The sequence below is a fragment of the Mesoplodon densirostris genome, chromosome 19 (assembly GCF_025265405.1).
Source record: "Mesoplodon densirostris isolate mMesDen1 chromosome 19, mMesDen1 primary haplotype, whole genome shotgun sequence".
Taxonomy (NCBI): Eukaryota; Metazoa; Chordata; class Mammalia; order Artiodactyla; family Ziphiidae; genus Mesoplodon; species Mesoplodon densirostris.
The window spans coordinates 35,447,800-35,471,241 of record NC_082679.1 but is presented as its reverse complement, the minus strand read 5'-3'; the positions used below and the strand labels follow the sequence as shown (position 1 = coordinate 35,471,241).

The 23,442-nt window shown below is 41.9% G+C and overlaps 1 protein-coding gene across 2 annotated transcripts in view; it reads right to left on the bottom strand.

Annotated features, from left to right (window-relative positions):
- Positions 1 to 23,442, bottom strand: part of FTO (FTO alpha-ketoglutarate dependent dioxygenase) — a 378,421-nt gene that overhangs the window by 150,939 nt on the left and 204,040 nt on the right. For both annotated transcript variants that reach the window (XM_060084496.1, XM_060084497.1), the window contains exon 8: positions 12,401 to 12,525. In XM_060084496.1, coding sequence (XP_059940479.1) covers positions 12,401 to 12,525 — 125 coding nt within the window. The remainder of the gene's footprint in view (positions 1 to 12,400; positions 12,526 to 23,442) is intronic.

Below are 23,442 nucleotides of genomic sequence, written 5' to 3'. Positions count from 1 at the left end.
CAGCTTGGGGACCGTTCACCTGTGCTGCCTGCCTCTTCCTGCCTGCAAAGTGGAACCACCAGGGACTGGCAGAAGGTACTTGTCTGACAGGGCCAGGACAGCCTTCCTCCTCAGTGACAGCCTGGGCCTCCCCTCTTAAACTTGACCCACCGTAATTCCTTCACAATGCGGCAGCGAGGCAGCTGACAGTAGCAGCTGCAGCTCCTAAGCGAGATGGATGGAATTTTCATAACTGGTTCCCCGAGTTACATTTTACCTTCAAGATAATTTATGAGCTGCTCCGGAGCCTTGAAAAGACAATATGCTTGCCATAAAATTAACTGTAACAGTCTTGTAGGTTATAATTAACACTGGGAGGGTAGCACCAACTGGATGAAACACATGGCATAATTGATGGTGAAACTGGAAAGGGGGCAAGCTAACAGTATCATCAGGCGCACGCTGCCTTAGCAAAACCGATACTTTCCAGGGGTTAATTACAATCGCCTTCCAGGTCTCCTGTTCTGGGAGGGAAGAGGCCAGAGCTGGCCAGGGAGGGGTGGAGATTTTGCGGGCAAGGCCATGGGGCACCTGGACACGGATGCAGAGACTGTCAGCAGGCTGGAAAGAGAGGCAGGTCGAACCCAGAGCAGGCCGAGAATCTGGGAAGGTGCTTCCCAGAGTTCAGACCAGGCCCTCCACAAGCCTGCCTCGTAGACATGACTTCATTTTCTCAGTAAACCGCATCTTTTTCAGTGAAGATAAAGATCTGGTTAAAAAGAAGGGAATCAGAACTTCCAAAATGCCCTCCCAAGGCTTATGATATTCGTTCAGAACACGATAGAATTGAAGCATTTCAATTTAACGTGGGCACATCTTTGTAAAAAATCAAGATGGTCCACTAAACCTCAAGTTTATTAAACTACAAAGCAGCACCCTGTCCAGAAAAGGGGATGGACAGAAAGCTAGTAAGAAAAGGCGTGTCAATCACTCCCCTCTCAGAAACACTGAACTATCCTTTTCCTGCATGGATACTAAGCAGCCTGAGCTATACCACTAAAACGCTTAATATTCTAAACACACCAGAGTCACTCAAGTAATTTCAATAAGCAATGTTAAGGTGACTGATCTATTTTTGTTGTTTGATTTGTCTGTTTTGTTTTGTTTTGTCCTGGGACAAGATGGTGAAAATCATTCTGATAAATGATGCAACAGTGTCCCCTACAGGCCGACAGAGCTATTCCTCACCCCCTCCGCGCCCCACCCTGCCCTCACTTCCTCAGCTGAAAGCCAGAGTTAAACTTTTATCTAGAACCCGGAATATACCTGACAGAGGAAAGTTGTAAAATACACTGGGGACACCCCTGAGATAAAATAAAATTACTGCTCTTCATGTGCGGTAAATTGTTTCCCAGATATAAACATACTGTACAGCGGTGATTAACCCATTATGGAGAAGATAAATCCTACCTGTTCAGCCTAAGGGAATCTACTCCGATCAGTCTTGACTATAACCCGGCTCCGAAATTCCTCCACTTAGAGGATTTACAGATTCTTGGAGGCTAAACTTTGATGTTCTCATCTGGGCCCCTACTCTTCCACCTCCTAAAAGATTGTAACCAGGGCTCCCCTGGTGGCGCAGTGGTTGAGAGTCCACCTGCCCATGCAGGGGACACGGGTTCGTGCCCCAGTCTGGGAAGATCCCACATGCCGCGGAGCGGCTGGGCCCGTGAGCCATGGCTGCTGAGCCTGCATGTCCAGAGCCTGTGCTCCGCAACTGGAGAGGCCACAACAGTGAGAGGCCAGCGTACTGCAAAAAAAAAAAAAAAAAAAAAAAAAAGATTGTAACCAGTATAAAAGAGATGACATAGTTATAAAGGTAGTAACTTTCCTTTACAAGATTTCTGGTAGGGAGATTTATAAAGTATGAGCTGGAAACTACTTCCTCAGAGAGAGAGATGCCTCCACAACTAAAAAGTGTGAAACGTGTTTAGGTACCAGAGGAAATAAACATTTACAGATACACGCCTGCCTGTCTCCACACTGGGAAGGATCCTGGGAGGTTTCTAACCCTTACACTGTGAGACCCAGGTCAAGCACTACGAGAACACGTGAGTGGCTGAGAGAGAGGAAAGCCTTGTTACTGCTCAGGCCACACAGCAGAGGTCTGAGCTGGGCTGTTTTGGCTTAAATTCCATCTCCACTATCTACTAGCTGTGCTGCCTTGGGCAATGACTCTGCAACTCTCTGCCTCCCTTTTCTCACCTCCTCAAGCATTTATGACTCTGTCCGGCACTTGGTGAGTTCTCACTAAATGTTAGCTGCTAGTATTGCTAAAATTAGGACAACTGCAGATTTCGAGGACGGTGGAGGTAGAAAGGCGAAGCCAGCAGGAGTGACACTTACCCCACCTTTAGTGACTCCCTGGGATCTAACATAGAGGGTCACACCTTGTCAGAGCTGGAAGACGTCTTCGAGGTCACCTGGATCAAGCCACTTCTTGTGTAGATGAAGTTGCTGACATCCAGTGTCTGTGATGTGCCCAGAGGCTAGAGCCAGCTGGAGCTGGGATTCAAACTGGTATTCAGACCTCTGTCTGTCAATTCAATGTGACAGTCCTTACTTAGGACAGGGCCTGACACAGGATGAGCTCTGTCTAATGCTCCTTCCTTCGCCAACTCAGCAATATCAAGCCCATACCATGAGGCTTGGATTTTACATGGGGGCACTCTCTCAAAGGAGAGGCCAATGTGGGTGAGTCTGGCTCGGACTGTTCTTCACTTGTTTGTTGTGATCTGAAGAAGAGGGGTAATTTTTATTGAGCACCTAGTATGTGACAGGTGCTTGCTCTAGGAGTTTTCCATGGAATCCCTTAATCGGCCCTATGGAATAGGTTCTATTATTATCCCCTCAGGCAAGTTACAAATGAGAAAAATTGAGGTTCAGAGGGGTTAAGTAACTTGTCAAGTTCATTGTAACTTTCCTGGAGTCACAGAGTGGATCCAAGATTCAAACCCAAGCCATCTGACTCAGCATCTATGCTCCCAACCTCTATACGATATTCATAAAATTTACTCTGAAAGAAATCTTTTTTCCCCCCCATTTAACATGGAGAACTCTCTGGAGAGAAGATAGCCCAGAATTTATCCTATGACCCATAATCACTTATAGATTTCTCCCCTATTTCTCACTCACACTTGGAGACGGGCAGCTCTTACCCACTTGTAGCCATCACAGTTTCACAACGGAGCCGGGCTCCTCACAAAGGTCAGGCATATGATAAGTCGCACTAGAACACTTCTGGAGAACTGGCCACTTTCATCCCTGGGACAAGGGTTTCCCCCAAATCCTGACTTAATCTCTTGCATTGCATTATTAGACTATGCTGTTTTTTCGCCTAGTGAAGTGTTGCTCAGCTCTATAACCTCAGGGCCTACAATAGTGACTGGTACCAGGTAGGCACGCGACAAACATTTGCGGAATCAGTGCATGACTGACAGCACACTCACAGTAACCATGACCACCATCTCTCAAGTGCTAGAGTGCATTGTCACTTGGAATCCCCCCAACACCAATGAGATACGTACACCTTCTCCCGTTCGCTCTTAAGAGCTGTTTGTGAATATAATGTGGCCTGAATTTAAGGCTTCCTTAAAGTGAAGACCTTTAAGGTGACACATCTTTTGTTTTAAAGTCACTGGGAACCAAGGTGTGGACTATCTAAGGAGAAACTAATGCTGTGGACTCCCAAGGATGGCGAGCCTCAGAGCACTGATATTCCCTTAATATCTCACAAATCTGACCCACTAGAAGTAAAGCTGCAAGTTTTATAACAAGTGATCACCTTAGGAGGAAGATCAGAAGAGAAAATTTTATCTCTATCTCAACTGAATAACTACGTTTGTGGTTCTTCTGAGTGTCTGAATAGGCAGGACATGGCAACTACACGCATTTTTTTTTAAAAGAAATGTTCAGAGTTCCACTTAGGAAAACACTTTTTGTCATTCCACTAGAACAGAAACTCCATGAGAGAAGAATTCTCATCAGTTTTGCTCATTGCTGGGTTTCTAACTCCCCGAACAGTGCTTGGTAAATCGCTGACACTTAATAGGTATTTGTTGAATAAATAAATGAATGAATCCATGTTTTCTCAAAAAGTTGAAGAAGCACTGCCTCTAAGAAACAGCCAGCAGCCAGTCATAGTCAGAAAGCTGTCAGGAGCGGGGCTCATACCGAAGCCTATGTGTTGATTTTATAAATGAGATGCGCAGAAGTCAATTGGCTTTTGTCCCCCGTAAAACTGTTCAAATAATGACAGTAACAATGGTAATAACATTAACAACACTTGCCTCCTAAAGATAAGTTGCTGTATCTTGGAAAAAAGGTAACCCTATCTCTAGACTCATTTAATCCTTGCTCTAAATTTATACAATGTTTCAATTCCTACACATTTATGAGGAGGTTTTATGGAGTTATCGGATTTTATGGAGTCATCTGGTTCAGAGACACAAAGGACATTCCTCTGCTAAGGGCAGCAGAAAGCAGAAACTGCAATTATTAAAGGAGATGGGGCAGATGCATTAAAAAAGAAAGACATGGATGGCAACTAGCCGGCCAGAGCCTCTCTGATGCTCCCTGGAACCTTCTTCGTTTACCCCTCACTCCCACCCACAATGCTGCACACAAATTTAGCTCACTGCAGGAGACAGCTACTGAACTGGAAACGCCACAGCTTTTGGGCCCCAAATAACCTGGCCAGAAGCAGCAGCCACTCTCTGTAGCATGAATGACAGCAGTTGACATGGTCAGATGACTCACCACGTGTTGTCTCATCATCCCATAGCCCATCCTCAAGGCCGGTGGTTCCACTTTTTGTGACCACAACTTCTAGGATGGAAAACAAATTCTGGCCCCAATGCCTAGTCGCCAAGACTGAGCTCATCACACTGTACTGATACCATCAAAGCCATATCAGGATGTCAGCAGATAACCAGCAGGGAGCAGCTGTCCTTTGAAATACAGACTCGAAGCCATATTTAGCCTCAGCTTTGTCCCTCCTGGCCTGAAACCTATTCCTTTATTCAGAGAAATGCCCCCAGGGAGGCCTTTCCCCCTCCCCCTGTTCTTCCTTTCTTCATTCATTCTATTTCACTCCCAGGAAGGGCAGGGACTCAGGAGTGGCTGGCTCAGGGAGGAAACCATGTCTTTTTGTCCTGGACCCAGCTCAGTTCCACGCTGTTCACTCCTGGGCTCTTCCTCAAGGACCCAAGTCAGCCTGTGCCCATGGCGTACTTCCTCCCTCATGCTGGAAGCAAGCGTCCGAGGTGCTGTGTTGGGCGTTAAATACCAGAGAAGTGCCTATCAGAGAGCTCTCCTTACCTCCAGCTTCAAGTTTTCCACTGCTGGCAGTGTCTCAAACGTTCATTCCTCTTCAAATGAAGAAGAAACACATATCTACTTACAAATACAGGGGTGGGTTGAGGAGAAAGCTGTTTTTATTCAGTCGGCCACTGAATCAATCTGAGTGCCAGGCACTGTTCTAGACCTAGGGGATGTGAGATGATCAGGCCGCAAGGATGTGCCTCACACAGGGCACCGTTCTAACGGAGGAGACAGCTTAAAGTTACAATGATCCGGGGTGCAGGTTTTATAGTTGGTGCACAGCCAAATACCCAGTCTCAAGGAGCTTACGTTCTGGTAGGAGAGACAAAAATGTCAACACAGAATCAAGTACATATATAATACATGTTGGGTTATGCCTTCTCACAAGCTTCTATCAAACTGTAAGTTCCTTGGACGAGACTCCATTGCTAAGTCATCCTTCAGTTTCCCACAGTGCCACACACAAAGAAGACTGAAAATATGCAGGCTAGCCATTGTGTTCTTATTCTTCTCCCCTTGCCCTCCCCTACGTTAAACTATCAATTATTTCAGAGTTGAAGCTGTTTCATACTCATCTTGCCACTTCGCACAGCATCGAACACAGTTAACTTGTACATAATAAGCACTCAGTAAATAATAGTTTATAATTGTGAAACTGGACTGGGCCAACCTGTCAGTTTTGAATAGAACTCAATCCTGCCAGGAGACAAGAGGAGAGACCAGGTAACCATGGAGAAAACAGTAATGCGCTGGCCTTAGAACCAGAGTCGATCCACAGAGTCATTTACACAAACCGTTAGGCTTGTCGCACCCAGATCAGGGTTCTGAAGCTGATTCGCTTAGAAAAGTAAATCCTATTCATTACAAGGTCAGGGTTATGACAACTAGATTTTGGAGCCCTAACAAAGGTGTCTAAAGTGGATCCATCCTGGAGGTAAGGGGTGATGGCTGGGGCTATGGAGGAGAGCAAGATGGTCAGTAGGAAGATGTTTGGTTGTTTTACTTGTCTAGAAAAGATGCTAACTTGGCAGTTTTTTTGAGAAGCCAAAGCCCAATATGGGGAAGACATGTCTATAAAGACGTCTAGGTCTAGAGAATTACTTTTAACTCTTAGAAGGCAGTAGTTCTAAAAGCTTTGCTAAGAAACTGCCATAAACATGTTTAAAAAACTTTTCTCAGTACAATTTTAAGCTCCTTGGTCCCAAATGAAGTAGTCTACTACGGGAATACAGTAAGCCCTGTTTGAGCCTAGAAGTTAAGAACTTTAGGTGGAGAGTTTCCACTTAATTAGGCTACATTCCTATCCAGTGTGCAATGCTCAGAGATTCTACAATGAAAGAAATGAAAGACAATGGTAGAAGGGAGAAGTAGGGGGTCTACAGAAACAAACAAACAAAATATGCACACGGGCCACCTGCGAATAAATAAAGGGCCAGGCCTAGCCATGGAAATGGAGAGATGGGCACAGCTGCACACTCACGCCAGCTTCCTTTGGAACTCCATCCATCTTATTAGCCAAATGCCCCTAATAGGCTCGTGACTTCTTTACCACTCAAGGGATAAGTCCTTAAGTCCGTCATGTTTTAAAATCTCCTAATAAAAAACTAATGGTGTTAAACAAGCACATGAAAAGACACTCAACATCATTAGTCATCGGGGAAATGCAAATCAAAACCACAATGAGATAACATTAGGATGTCTATAATCTAAAAAAGGTAAAAGAACAAGTGTTGGCAAGATTGTGGAAAAATCAAAACCTTTGTGTACGACTGGTGGGAATGTCAAATGGTGCAGCAGTTGGGATAAGAGTCTGGCAGTTCCTCAAAAAGTTAAACATAGAGTTGTTATGTGACCCAACCATTCCAGGCCTAGGTTTATACTCAAAGGAAGTGAAAACATGCCACTCAAAACCTTGTACATAAATGTACATAGCAGCATTATTCATAAGAGACAAAAAGTGGAAACAACCCAAATGTCCATCAACTGATGAATGGATCAACGAAACGGGTTCTATCCATACAATGGAATATTTTTTTGGCAATAAAAAGGAATGAAGAACTGATACATGCTACAATGTGGATGAACCTTGAAATCATGACTCTAAATAAAGAAAGCCAGATACAAAAGGTCACAAATTATATGATTCCATTTATAGAAAATGTTCGGAACAGGCAAATCTATAGAGACAGAAAGTACAACAGATTAGACAGAAAGTGGTTGACAGGGAGTGTGGGGAGAAGGGGAACTTGAGAGCAGTTGTTCACAGGTCCAGGGTTTCATTTTGGGGTAATGGAAATGCTCTGAAATTGAATAATGGTGATGGCTGTTCAATCTTGTGAATATACTAAAAAAAAAAAACAAAAAAATCCCCAACCCACTTAACTGTATACTTTCAAATGATTAATTTTATGTTATATGAATTACATCTCAATTTGGCTTCTCAAAAACCCCCGAACGGCCTGGCTTTCGTCTTATTTTTTGTATTTGCACCTTACTGAGCAAAAATTTAAAGGAGAGTGCTTTAAAGTTAAAAGGCACAGTTCGTTCTAGAAGCGTTCCTCAGCTCCCCGAGTTATCCTTCACCCAGCTTTCTGCTCACTGTAAATCCCCATGGACATACACAGTTGAGTCAAAACCTAAGATGAAAAAATGCTACCTTTGGGTAATGTTTAGAAGGTTTTTATTTCTATTTTAAACACAAGTATTGTCTGGGTGAGGCTTGTATGATATGGACAATAGATTTGAACATAAGGGATTTTCAACTGTACGGCAATGCTAGACTTCAGAGACATCTACAGTTAAACAGTTTCCTGGGAGGGCAAGAGCAGCATGCCACTCTGTTGTGGTCACGAGGGCTCCACCACTTTCTTTTCCACTGCTTTTCACAGCTTCTTTCTAGGAGCTTGCTAAATTCTCATCCCCAGACAAATTCTTAAATTGGCCGCTGAGCACAGTTTAAGAATTTCTCTCATACACAGCACCTCACACAGTATTTTGTATATAGTAGGCATACAAAATATACAAAAATGCTCATGGAATGAAATCGTTCTCTTTCAGAGAGTAGAGGCATGGCATGTGCCCCCGAAGAAGAGCACGGAGATTTGTGAATGCCAGTGTCACTGGTCAGAAACCAGGACCCTCAATGCCCACAGGAAGCTGGGAGAGAGCTTTAAATAGATAACTCTTATCCATTAACAAGTAAGGGAACATATAGCTTGTGACCGACCCACTGTTGGCACTAATGAGCATCGCTATGATGTTTCTTTGAAAAAGGAATAAAGAAAGGAACAGACTATCTACTCAATTAACATTAGGTGCTTTCTTATTTTTTACAGAAAAACTGCCAAGTGTGGTAGTAAAACAGTGTGCAAGAGTCACATGTATATTAAGTATCAAAAAAAAAGAAAAAAGAATGTATAATCTTCAGTGGCCAGATGCTGAAACAGATCACAGTTTTTTTGTAAAGCGTTTTTGCCAGTGTTTGACTTAGTTACATTCTCTAGACTATGCACGCAAGCAGGAAAAAAATAATTTGCTTCTCATGGTGACATGTGCAAAATAAACAAAGGCACTGATTTTTATTATTCCTTATTTAGAAAAACAACTCAGGCCTGGACATTGAACTGTACCTTTTCTTTAGTGCACTTTTCAAATGATAATTTCTTCCACTGTCACCATTAAATCTTAATCCATTCCAGCTCCTTGCATGGGTCACTGAGTCTATATGTACTGCTGTTATTTTAAAATGTTTCCCCTTGGTAGGGAAAGAGGGGGAGAAAAGATGTTGAGGGCCAGATGGGCCTCTTCACAGTTCATTTATCAAACCTAATACATCAGGCTCCACCCTCCTCTCACTCACTACTGCGGTTAAACTTCCATATAATTTGGTAATCATTTTCATTATCAGAGAGTGACCCTAAAGCAGCCTATCCCGAGACACCCAGCCCTTGCAGCTGCTCTTTTTCTGCCTTTTCCTACAGTAGACCCTAAGAACCTCCGAGTTTATTAGCTGCAGACTGACCTTTGGGCTGCAGAGGTCAAGAAGGGGTCAGATCAGAGGGCTTGCCCAGTTCTTTAAAAGCTATAACAAGCTGTCCATCAGGCAGAGTGGACTGTATAAACAAAGCCAAATCTTCAGAAATTCTGTACCACTTCTGTTAACACTTACCCTGCATTCACACGGCTTCTCCCGAAGTGCTTTGGATCATTCAACTCCGGGGAAGTGAATAGACAGCCCAAATAAGCCTATTTGGAGAGGGTTGTTTATGGGATTACTGGGCTTGGGGAAGGAAACCCACAGCACTCAGATGTGCCTCTAGAATCCCAGGGTTGTGTGACACTGTGACAAACTCAGTTACCCCGAGTCACGCAGAATTGACACTTTCCTCCAAAAGCTAAATTACAGGGAACATATGCTTTCAGTTTAAGAGACTTCAGTGAGTCCCAAACAATGGCTCGGCTCCTGGCCGGGGAGAGAGAGACAAATATTTTAAAACCAAGTTACAAGTTGCACTTAATATAGTCTCCCTAATATCATTAGCATAAATGAACCTACTGAAGTGGGGGGAACCTTTACGACAACAGACATACTAAAGCTACCGCCAGCTGTGGAGTCTCAGGTGACCTAAATTTCTCGAAGTTGTACTCTTCCTAATGCGTTCTCTAACGTGCAATATCAGGTAATTAGAGTCATCTGCATTTAACTTTCAGAGGAAAAAAATTTCTATTATCTAAATCTAAAGGATCCCCTGATAGCTTTGATGAAAGTAAAATACTGTAACCCACTGCTTGGCCTTTGGCGAGCGCTAATTATTATCTCTCAAAGCACATTTTTCCTTGTGGAATTCCAAGGTACACAATAGGCCAACGTCTGAAACACTGGCAGCTCGGTCAGTGCTGCAGTGGATGTTTTATAACTTTCACCACCACACGCCTGATGGCTACTCGAGGCGATGCCCGATTCCAGACGGCCAGAGGAAGCTTTGATGAGGAAAAGAAAGGTGTATGGTAACTGTCTGTTTATACAGATCATATGGATGAGTCTTTTAGATAGGTCACCGGGATGGGAAACATCAAATGGCGCTGGCCAAGGGGCAGGGGGGAAGGATTATGGTTATTTAATACTCTGAGGACACTTCCTTCTGAGCTCTCAAGACACCACCCGCTTGAAATCTTCTTTCAGGTGTTTAGTTTTAAGGAGGTCTGCAGAGTGTCAGCTGCTAAGCCCTTTCTTGTCTCTTCCCCTACCACAAAGGACTCGAGAAGTTTTGTTTCAGATGCTAGACTACATCAACTTCAGCTCTGGCACCAGCTCCTGATTAAATTGTTAGCAGTTAAGGGCCAGAAATGCTGAAACCAGACTCCTTTTAAACAGGCCATTTTGGCCACGCTGTCTGATGAGTTGGTGTATTAGGAAATTATTGTTAACAAACCAAATGCACTCAACAGAAGACATCCATTCTCAACACTTCCTCTAGCTGTGCTGTCTTTGGAGGGGTTGGGGGGATGGGGGAGAGTTTACAGGGGGCTCTCTCTCTCTCTCTCTCTCTTTCTTTCTTCCCTTCCTTCCTTCTCTCCCCCCGCCCCCACCTCTCTTTCTTTATCCCTTTCCTATTCTGTAAGAATCACCAGGGAAATTCCCTGGCGGTCCAGTGGTTACAACTCCACATTTTCACTGCAGAGGGCCCGGGTTCACTCCCTAGTCAGGGAACTAAGACCCCACAAACCCCACAGCGCAGCCAAAAAAAACCCAAAAGAAATCACCAGGGGAAAAGATATAAAAGGTCAAAGAGAGAGAGAAGCCTCTTAGATGTCCCCTCATGGATATTCTGCTATTTAATACAATATCCATACTTGAGTGAATATACATACTTAAACTGTAATACAAAGAAAATGTTAAAATTAATTATTGAAACTTCGATTGAAAGTCATTTCATGACTGTAGTTGAAACTGTCATTTACCCTGACCACACTACAAAAAAGGGGGCAAGGGGAGAATGTCACTGGGAATTTTAAAATTATGGTTTCAATGCAAGTCTAAATTCAGAGACAATACACATACGTGAAAAAGCAGCTTTCTGATACCCAATCAGAATGGACAGTTCATACTCTTAACTGTCTCCTTCCTTGGAAAATGCTCCTCTTCAGCCTTGTTCAGGCAAATCCATTTTCATGAGAATTGTTACTAGTAAAGCCATCAATTATTGTAATTCTGTGCATGAACTCATTTGGAGAATAGTATGGCTATCAGTAAATATTCTTGATTCCCAGGCACACAGAATGTTTAAGCATCGAATAAAACTCTGACACAAAATCCAGCATCATTTTCCTGATTCCTCTAGCTCTCGCTTAGAGACAGATGGTAATTCAACAATACACATTATGCATCTGAAGGACAACTCTAACATTTGAGGGAACTGGTTCCAGGCTTCTACCAACCAACCAACCGTTGTGCGAAGAAGGGCAGGATAACGTGGCATTTAGTATGCAAGCGCCAATTCTGTAAAAACGGATGGTCTGTAGAAACTTCCTACCAGTAACAGCTTTCTAACCACAGCTAAGTCCATGTGCAAAGAAACTGGGCTGACGCCAAAGTCATTTCTATGCAGTCAGTTCTGAAAATGGGGTTGTTGAATAGACTAAGTTCAAGCGATCTGCCTCCCGAGTGATGTAAGAGTACCGTGTGGATTTCCCAGACATCTGCTCTAACTAAACAGCAACGCTCGTCTTTTAGATGGTTGATTAAAAGGGTTCTTCAACATCAGGTACTTAAATTACAGTACTCTCAAGATGCAAACATTTCTGCTAAATGTTATACTCGGGGATAAATCATACATGCATACAGATGACATCATGGATCATTACAATTAATGTAGGTACCATGTGTAGGAAAGCTAACTTTGGCTGAAAGCATCTGTAACTTGCTTCTTTTTCATGGCCCCTCCAATGAGAGGGATGAAACCAGCCGTCAGGAAGGGCTTAGCCAAAGAAAGCTCTTGTTTTCCGGGGACAACAAATGCCATTTCGTAATAAAACAAACCTGGCATGCCATTCCCTCCTCAGGTTCTGGCGAGCGGTGAGTGTGGCGAGGATGGCCGTCAAGATCTCATTCCTTTGTTCTACAGGGGTCCCCTCTCTTCTAACTTCCCGAAGCAGAGCATTTGTCTAGTAGAAATGATCCCCCAAAAGAGAAAGAGAAAGTAAAAAAATTAATAATAAAAAAAAGCCCATAAGCAAATAAGGACAGTAAATCAATGGCTTTTTTATTATACTTCCCCTGCTAACAAATCAATACAATAAATGATGGTCAAAAATGGCCAGCATATATTTTGTGTTTAATCAATGTACATGGCACATAAGGTAAACTCTAAAGCTGCATTGCCTTAAGTAACACATCAAGATACTGTGCATTCTCATTCTAATTTTCTCAGTGCACCAACGACTTTTTTATCCTGGGAACTGCCTACCACGAGCTATTATTAGAAATGATTTTCACGTACAGTTTACCGTGAGTTGTTTGTTTAGCCTTTTAAAACAGAGCAGTCTCTGACTTTCCCTCTCTCTCATTCCTGCCACCCAGCTAAGGCTTACTGCACTCTTATTTGAATCATTAATTTCTATTTCCATCTGTGCCAGGAATTTTTTTTCTGGGGGGGGGTTCACTTATTTTCCATGCTTGTTGCAAATCAAGAGCTTGCAAAGAAAGAAACACTAAGAGCACAAGAATCAGAGAACAGTGTATCTCCATGAATATCTTTCCAGCTTTGAAAATCCACTACATATTTTGAATAGTAGGTACAGGGACTCTTATACAGAGTAGACATATGATTTGAGGAAGAATCATTTATTCTTTGGTTATTGTTGTGGTCCTTAAAAAAAATTAGGTTCACAGGTGAGTACAAAAAACACTCAAGCAGTCAAAGCACAAACACGTGACACCCTGCTTACTCTAACAAGTAGCATTACATCAAAACTCAAATTTGAAACTGTCATTTCAACTTTATCTATAGCTCACCTCTGTAGGCTCTTTTTATGTGTATTTTAAACATGCAAATGTCTGTGACACTAGGAAAACAATTAAGAAAACAATGGAAAGTATTCTACTGGTACTTGAAATTGGAGTGAGCAAATGTCTTTCAAGTTTTAATCACAGAACTTTTCATCACATGTGTTTGTCTTCACGTAACTGGAGTAGAAACCTTTAAGATTTATAAATGTTGTTTTTCATGTAAAGGTAGCGGGGCTTCTTTGGAGACGTTATAACCAAAGCAGTTACCAACAGGAATAAAATTGCCACTTCCTCTGTTCTAATTACTCAATGTATTTCTTATTTAACTGATGTCAATACCTTCATTTACTTGAAAAGTGCACTCAAAATTTGATTCTCATGGATCTTGAAATACTACTTATTTAGTCCTCTATAACATTTTACAGTGTGAATTTAATATCTTCGTGACAACCTTGAGAAGAGGTGTGGTGAACATTTGCTGTTTTGGTTGCCTTCCATCCATACCCAGTCCTCCTTTCCTATAAGAGCACCCAGATCTCCTTGTGGGGAAGTCTTTTATGTAATCTTAGAAGTGACAGTAATCACTGTCAACCGAAGTGTCCTGCTTTCCCCCAACAAGGATGTGGGTCAGGCCAACCTGATTCTCATTTCCAGGACTTTAGACACTTAAGAATGACAAACAAAGGGGAAACAAATGTGGAGGCAACTTATCTATTTCCTTAGTTTCTACCACCCATGGTCCTCAAAGTATTCCTGGTTTCCTGAACTTTCTGAGTCCAGATCATTCTTTCTTTTGATACCTTGAGCTATCCGATATCCTTTCAGTAAAGTTCCATTTTGCTCAAATTCACCAGAATCTGTTTCTGTTGCTTACAATCAAGCACCCTAACTGATACAAACAGGTAACACAGGAAGTAGTATCTTCACTGTAAAGGAAGGATCCATGATAACCTGACTAGAATTAGCCAGGAAAAAGGACCCTGATCTCTTCCTCCTGGACCCAGAATTACAGCTACTATACCGGCGATATAACCAACTGGATACTCTACGAGCTCCCAGGTCAACATTTTCGGCCCTCCAGCACAGGGAGGAATGCTGGGTTTCTCTAGGCAATTCCATGGCATGAAGCCCAGGCTCCCAATATCTAAAGCAGGGCTGCAAATTCAAATAGCCATTAGGGCCAGAAAGGTAACATGAATGAGTGAGGCAAGTTTCCTGAAGAGAGCATATGCTCTATCTAAAAAGACAGTCACTACTCAGTCCCAGCCAACTGTGCCATTCAGAAAAGCTGTTTTGGCAGTGCCAGATTCACGAATTTTCAAAATAAACAAGAAATCTGTTTTTTTTTTTTTTTTAATGTGAAAACTTGTAATTTTAAAATGTTGGAAACAAACTTTAAAAATTTTTAGTTTTTATACAAATTTGGTTTATTTTTAAAATTTTTATTGAAATATAGTTGATTTACAATGTTGTGTTAGTTTCAGATATATAACAGTGATTCAGTTTTACATATATATATAAAAAAATATATATTCTTTTTTTATATTCTCTTCCATTACAGGTTATTACAAGATATTGAGTATAGTTCCCTGTGCTATACAGTGGGTCCTTGTTGGTTACCTGTTTTATATATAGTAGTGTGTATATTTTAATCCCAAACTCCTCATTCATCCCTCCTCACCCCCTTTCCCCTTTGGTAACCATAAGTTTGTTTTCGATGTCTGTGAGTCTATTTCTGTTTTGTAAAAAAGTTCATTTGTATCTTTTTTTTTTCTAGATTCTACATATAAGCGATATCGTATGATATCCGTCTTTCTCTGTCTGACTTACTTCACTTAGTATGATAATCTCTAGGTCCATCCATGTTGCTGCAAATGGCATTATTTCATTCTTTGGCTGTATTCCATTGTATATATACACCACATCTTCTTTATCCACTTATCTCTTGATGGACACTTAGGTTGCTTCCATGTCTTGGCTATTGAAAATAGTGCTGCCATGAACAGTGGGGTGCATATATCTTTTCAAATTATGTTTTTCTCCAGATATATGCACTGGATCATATGGCAGCTCTATTTTTAGTTTTTTAAGGAACCTCCATACTGTTCTCCATAGTGGCTGCACCAATTTACATTCCTACCAACAGAATAGGAGGATTCTTTTTCCTCCATACCCTCTCCAGCATTTATTATTTGTAGACTTTTTGATACTGACCATTCTCACTGGTATGAGGTTATACCTCATTGTGGTTTTGACTTGCATATAATACAATTTTTAAAGGTTACTTTCCATTTCCATTTATTACAAAATACTGGCTATATTCCCCACTACATCCTTGAGCCTATCTTGTACCCAGCAGTTTGTACCTCCCGCTCCCCCATCCCTATATCGCCCCTCCCCCCCCCCAAATTTTTTTAAATACCATGTGGGCCAAACAAGAAACAACATGGCTAAACAGAACTCAGGCAGCTGCCAATTTGGACCTCTAACGTAAAAGATGTCTAATTTCAGAGAGGTCCTGGCATCAACAGGTATTCTAACAAGAGCACTGCTCCTTATCTGTGATACCCCACCTCACGTACTTAAAGTCGGAAGGAACCTCAGAAAGTCATGTAGTTTATCACTATGTCTGCAGGTACATATTATTTTACCTAAAAATGCTTCAAATAGAAAACAAAATATACATCTAGATGGCTCCAAAGACATGATGAAAATAAATTTATTTCTCCATTTGACTGTATTAAAATAACTTTTAAAAAAGTCATTTATCTCTTCTCTGCCTTTCACATCATTTAAATTTTATCCAGAAGCCCTTGTTTTCCAAGGATCCTGAAGAGCCTCTAAGAGGGGAAGGAGGCAGGACTGAAGAAAGTGAGTTTCATGAGGGCAGGGGACTGTGTCTGTTTAGTTACCACTGTATCCCCACTGCTCCCCTAATGACTTTTAATAAATATTTGTCAAATCGGTAATACAAGCAGGAACTTGAAAAACAAGTATTGCAAAAACAAAGAGCAATGGAAGACTGTCTACTTTTAGGAAATTACTATCATATAGGCTTAAAACTCATAAAATATATAAACTAAGAGACAGTTATGTGCTCTTCCAAGGAGCTCTCTTCACTTCACAAAAGGACTCACTTCCTGGTCTATTTCAATAACTAGCTCCCCTAGTTCTGAGTTTCCCAAACTTTAGTCATTCTAGCTCAGTCTCATAATTCTTGCCATATTTGTATATAAAGTATATAATATTTAATATCAAAGTTATATGTTTATTTCATTCTAGATGGATACTGTTACTTGCTGAAGGCTCTGACGCTAAAGCCAGCTTCCTCTTTGTAAAAGAAGACATGAACAAGCACAGGAGAATGGTAGAGACCTAGCAGTCTAAAAGAAGATCTCCTCGCCACAATTACAGGAATTGAAAAGGAGCTGAAAAGGGAATCACCTCCTCCGAGTTGTCCTCACTATGTGCAGAGTCCTGGAGCGCCACCGAGCATCACCCCGGGTAACACCGTGGTCCACATCCTATGCTCTGGATGCACTGCCCTACCTCAATGGTTTTCCAGTACTTCACAGATAAACCTCTTTTCTCCCTAAATGTATTCTTATGTGAAATTCAATATATAAAACAAACTGGAGCAGTTCTCTTTGAAGCTTTGAAGGTATGGAGGACCTGGAGGTTCTCCCTTTGTCGTGGGATATCTCTTCAAAAGCCTAAGGAACTGTGAAACACAATTTGCCAACCTCAAGCCAAGAGTGTTTAAAATAGTATTCAGGTTATTAAAAGTTTATACATTGCTGGTGGGAATGCAAAAGAGTGTCATTCTGGTAAAGAGTTTGGCAGTTTCTTATAAAGTTACACACTCACACTCACACACACACACACACACACACACACACACACACTCTTAATATATCACCAGCAATCCAATTTCTAGGGCTTTACCTAAAGAAATAAAAACTTATGTTCAGGGCTTCCCTGGTGGCGCAGTGGTTGAGAATCTGCCTGCTAATGCAGGGGACATGGGTTCGAGCCCTGGTCTGGGAGGATCCCACATGCCACAGAGCAACTGGGCCCGTGAGCCACAACTACTGAGCCTGCGCGTCTGGAGCCTGTGCTCCGCAACAAGAGAGGCCATGACAGTGAGAGGCCCGCGCACCGCGATGAAGAGTGGCCCCCGCTTGCCACAACTAGAGAAAGCCCTCGCACAGAAACAAAGACCCACCACAGCCAAAAATAAATTAATTAATTAATAAACTCCTACCCCCAACATCTAAAAAAAAAAAAAAAAAAGAGTTAAGTGCGATGAAGGTCTTAGTACCCTGCACGTGTTTGGCTAATCTACCTATTTAAAAAAAAAAAAAATGTTCACACAGAAACATGCATAAAGATGTTGATAGCAGCTTTATTTGTAATTGCCAAAAACTGGAAATAACCTAAATGTCCTTCCAAGGGTAAATGGATAAACACACTGTGATACATCCATACAATGGAATACTCCTCAGCAAAAAAAAGGGACGAGCAACTGATATATGCAACCACTTGGATGAATCTCGAAGTCAGTATGCTGAGTGAAAGAGGCTAGTCTCCAAAAATAAAACACCGCATGCTTCCACTTATTTGACTTTCTGGAAAAGGTAAATTATAGGGACAGAGAGCAAATCAGTGAGGGAATTTTTGGAATGAGGGAACTAGTCTGTACCCTGATTGTAGTGGTGGTTATAGGAGTTTATACCTATGTTAAAACTCATAGAACTGTATATCCAAAAAAGTTGATTTTATTGTATGTAAATCTTATAAACTTTAATTTTTAAAATTCATTCTCATCACATTTTTAGGACAAGAAAGAATGTAGAGAACAAGTTTACATATAAATATGTCTAAAAGAGAAGTAGTTAGTAAAAATATAGAAAAACATCTGGATTACAAAACAAATTCTGTTACAAAATTTATTTTTAGATATTGGAAAAGGATGGGTGAACTTAGATTGAACATTCAGACCTGAAAATTAAATATTTCATAACATTTAGAGTGAAAAGAAGTCCTTGCACAAAAGGAAATTCCAGAGTGTCAAAGGGCATTCTTTTTATAAAAATTACTAGTGATATTTTTATCCTTATAATAGTGTTGGCTCTGCAAGGGTTGGCTTTACACAGGAAATGTTAATAGCCCATTTTACCATCAGTAGAAACATAGAACTGTCTTCAAACGAGCACCAATTTTTAAACAGTATGCTATTACCGAAACACATTCTCCCTTTCCTCCCCCCAAAATATAGGGAAAGGAAACCATAGGTTTAGGGATCATGCTCTGGAGGTTAAATTTCCTTTCATTAGTGATTCTGTTTCAACCAAAATCTATGGAAATGCTGGCCTATCAGGAAAAGACTAAGAATATTCTAAAGAGAGCTGGCTGTTCAAATCCCAGCTGCCACTTCCTAGCTGTGGCCTTTCCCACAATTGCAGAATGGAGATGACCACAGAGCCTCCCTACGGGTTCTTGTGAGGACTAGTTGCCCAGTCCTGCGCCACTGAGATTATGATTGTTTAGTTTCATCTTAAACGCACTCATCAACCTTGTGCTAAGCTCTGCTATTTTAGCAAGAGGATTCCTTAAAGTGTCTACAACTTGGAATAAAAAATTTCAAGGAAATCAGGCAACCACTGAACAGCCACAACCATAAGAAGTCTCTACCAGAAGCCAGAGGCATCCTCTTTTGCGTATCCCTAGTGGGAGAAAATCTTGATCCCTGGAGGTTGGGTTTTATTTTTAGAATCAGTCCTAATTTCACTGGACCCCACTCCACTAGTAGACCTGTCTCTCTCTGAGGCCACTACCCAACACCTGTCCTGTCCTTCTTAGTGTCCTATGGGGGGTGCCTCATTCTGAAACCCTCAACTGCAGTCAGCCCAGGGCTCTGCCTTGGTTCTCCTCTCCTCTCTGCTGCCTGTGCTCTCTGTGGGTGACCTCTCACTCCAATGGCTTTAGGGGTCCCTGTAGGCCTACGACTTCATGCAGACTTCTACCTACAAGCAGACCTCTCTGCCGAGTTCCAGCCCCATAGAGCCAACCACCGGCTAACTGTCCTTCAACATACACCTCAGACATGCCACCTCAGCCTCAACTCATCCACATCTGAACTGCAATTTTTGCTCTCATCAACCTTCTCCTTCTCCCTTTACTTCCCTAGAATGGCGAATGACACCACTATCAATGCAGTCATCCAAACTAGACATCTAGGAATCACCCCAGTCTCCTCCTCTTCCTTTCTCTGCCCTCCCTATACCTAAACATCAACACCTATTAGTCCTGTCTGTTCAATATGACTTAGACTTATTTCTTCCCCACTGCCATAGGCTTAGTCCAGGCCATCTCTCATCTGGACCATGAAATGGCGTCCAAACTAGCGTCCCTGGGTCAATCTCACCCCTTTCATGAATTTACCTCCTACAAGAGGAGTATGTCAGTGTCAAAGGAGACAAGGAGCTTCAGCCTCCAAAACCCCACCTAAGCCAGAGCAGCTCTGTTCATGTTGCCTTCAGTTATTGCATCTGACACACAAAAAAATACTTTTTTTAAAGCCTAGATTCCTTAATCTGAAAAAAAAAAAAACCCAAAAATAAAAATAAAAAAACTCATCTTGGGCTTCCCTGGTGGCACAGTGGTTGAGAGTCCGCCTGCCGATGCAGGGGACATGGGTTCGTGGCCCGGTCCGGGAGGATCCCACATGCCACGGGGCGGCTAGGCCCGTGAGCCATGGCCGCTGAGCCTGCACATCCGGAGCCTGTGCTCTGCAACGGGAGAGGCCACAGCAGTGAGAGGCCCGCGTACCGCAAAAACAAAAACAAAACAAAACAAAACAAAAAAACCTCATCTTAATATAGGGCCTGCTTACTTCTCAAATCTTAGCTCCTCCTATCTTCTATTCCATATAAAACTAATTGCAGTTCCCTGAAAATACATGACTATTCTAGACTACATATTTCCTGTACCTGGTTGTATAACTTACCAGTAACTAATTCTTCAAGAAACATCTCAAATAACACCTCCTTTGTGAAGTCTTGCAGGAACCACAACCTTCCACCACATTAAGTAGAGTGGGTCACCCCTTCTTATGTGTCACCCCTGAGCATCTCACAAATCACGTCATATTCCATTGCAATTTATTATTCGCTAGAGCCTGCCTCCTCCAGAGCGTGAGCTCTATGAGAACAGATAGGGTCCATACCCATTTCTTCTTAATATCCTCCAAGGTACCAAGTTTGGTGCCAGGTCATGAAAGTGGACTCCTGATAGATGCTTGTTGAACAAATAAAGCCAAATGACATGTCTGGTGAATAAGATGAACAATCCAGTCACAGAGTACTATTCAAGATAAAAAAAAAAAATATGTGAAACAAGCTTTGGTTTGATTCGAACTATTCCTGAAGATAAATCTAAGAAAAAAGTTACAAAACCTATTTTTAAACAAAAGCATCAAGAAAAATTAAGTATTTGCAATCCCTAGGTGACGACTTAGAAGGGCAGTATTCATTTGGATGGATGTATCTAGAAATAGATAGTTTTACTATGACACTACGATAACATTTAATCCATGCATACCCTCCTGATAAGCCAAAAGAAGAAGTCTCACTCTGTCTATTTCAGTAGAGAAAGCTACTTTGGATTCTGGCAACCCACAGCATTCTAAGGACCTCCAAGAATTCCACAGTGTTTTTAGCTTCTCCTGGCTCAAAACTTTATGCATAAAAGATTAAGTAAAAAATCCAGAACCAGAAAGAAAGAAAGAGAGAGAGAGAGAGAAGAGACTGATCAAGAATGAGAAAAGGAAAGCCAACAGAAGGCTCTAAGAAGGCTTAAACTTTAGGTGTAAGTTCACATCTTTCTTGGTAAAAGTCCCCCAATTCGGAATTCATTCAGTTAAAACTGAGCAATTCACCTAATTCTTGTTGGCTATATTTTTACGTTCAGTAACTTTCAATATGTCCTAATTGTAGGGTATCATAAGGAAAGCACATTATGAACATACACGCATTATGCAGAATTTGTAGCATAAAATGTTTTCAGACAGGAATCACTCTGAGATTTAAAGTGAGCATTACGGTATTTACTCATTACTAATAATGGTATATAAGTCTTTAAATTTTTTGATTCCTTTCTGATCTGGAGTAATAGCTTCCGATAGGCCTTCAACTCCAAAACCTAGATTTAATCTTAATCCATCCTTCTTACAAATCAGAGAATTTGTCCAAGAAAATACATGGAAACAGGAGGCAGTCTACAAATATGGCTGGTGGCTGGTGATCCCTCTGCTTAGTTCACTTAAAAAAAAAAAAATCTGCTGCTGTTATCCCAATTCCAAAAGCCATATAAACACCAGCATGCCAGAAGTGCATACCTTTCCCACCTTCCCAGCATCTCCCTACCCTCACCACCACCAAAAAAAGTCCTACTGTCATGGTGGGAAAAATGCCACTCCTAACACTTTTTATATACATAGCTGCCTCATGTTAGGGTTGTATTTCCCCTCTGCACACACAAATTACAAAGATATGCTCTGACTGATAATGAGGGCTAAAGGTTCAACTTGTGAAGAAACTTGGTTTAAGATGTTATCAGCTGGGAAAGCTATTTCCTCACATCAACATTGCCACGGGCTGTCAAAAACCCAACCAGGGCTCGCCTCTTCAAAAGTTCAGGAACACTTTTTTTTTTCTTCTTCGTTCTTTCTTCCCCCTCCCCCACTTTTTTTTTTAAAAAAAAAAATAAGAAAGGCACAGAACCCACTGAGATAGCCTTAGTCCCATCAAAGAGAGGTCGATCTCGGGTCTTCCTTCATTTACTGATTGTCAGTTTCAGATGGCTCTTTTGTGAGGCCTCTGCAGCTCAATGCTGAGTGATGCCTTCACATTTTCTAAACTGGACTGGGCACCGCCAAAGATTTCCAGCGCGCTTGGATCCACAGCCCAGAAGAACAAATAAACATTCCTCTCAGCCTTTTTGCCTACTTTATCTCCCTCTCCGGGAGCAAGAGGTTTTGGGGGTGCTAATGTTTACACAATGTTCAAACTTTCTTCCCCCTGTTTCCTGAATTTGAGAAGACACATCCTGGATGACCTCGGCTAAGAGATAACACCAAGTCACCACTGGGTGCCCCGTCTACTGGACTACTTAAGGCTGCCGTCTTCATCCCTCCCCTCCCCCACCCCTCCCAGTCTTACCAAGGAAAGCAGGAGATAAGCTAGGCTGTCTTGAAAGGCAGGCACAAAGGCAGAAGTCTCCAAGAGGCTGCCAACAATGCGGCCTTTTATTCCCACCTAAAGAGACGCTTGGTTCAGTTCATCTCAAAGACCCACTTTATGTGCATGAACATCTCCGTAGAGTTTACCAAATGAATCCTCAAAAATGTACCTGGAAGACATATTTTGGCATTTTTCCATTGTGTACTACTGGGATGTGGGAGCTAGTTGAGAATAATCACGAATGTCTATGGGGAAAGAATGCAGGGATAACGTTTCTTTGATCAGTTTCCTCATCTGTCAAGGGGTCTATGTAATAACACCTAGAGCTCTTGTGATGATTACATGAGATCATCCATCGAAAGCACTTTGCCCGATGCTTGGCATATACAAAATGGTCAATAGATATTAGAAATTGTTACAACTGTCATCAGCAGCATTTTGTATGGGGAAAAAAGATCACAGAAGATAATGGATACTGTTTTTTTTTTAATCCTAAAATACCACAGCAGTGAATCTGCACAATTACTTAACTTTCTTCCCAAAGCACTTTCATAGTACTTCCCATTTTTCTCCTCCTACCAGTATAGAAATCACTACACTTGATGTGTTTCACTAAAAGCTACAGAGCCACAGCAGCCTGTCTGGTACTGCATGAACTCTCAGGACAGCCATGTGGGTGACCGCTGGGATGGCCAGGCTGCTGGAGAAAAAGACAATCTGCCCCAGACGTTGAACCTGGGGTGCCGAAGCAGTGAGGAGAAGCTAGACTTCAGAACCAAGCTGGCAACTCTGGGGTTTCAGATAGTGGTGAAAAATGATCCAGGTGTTTGT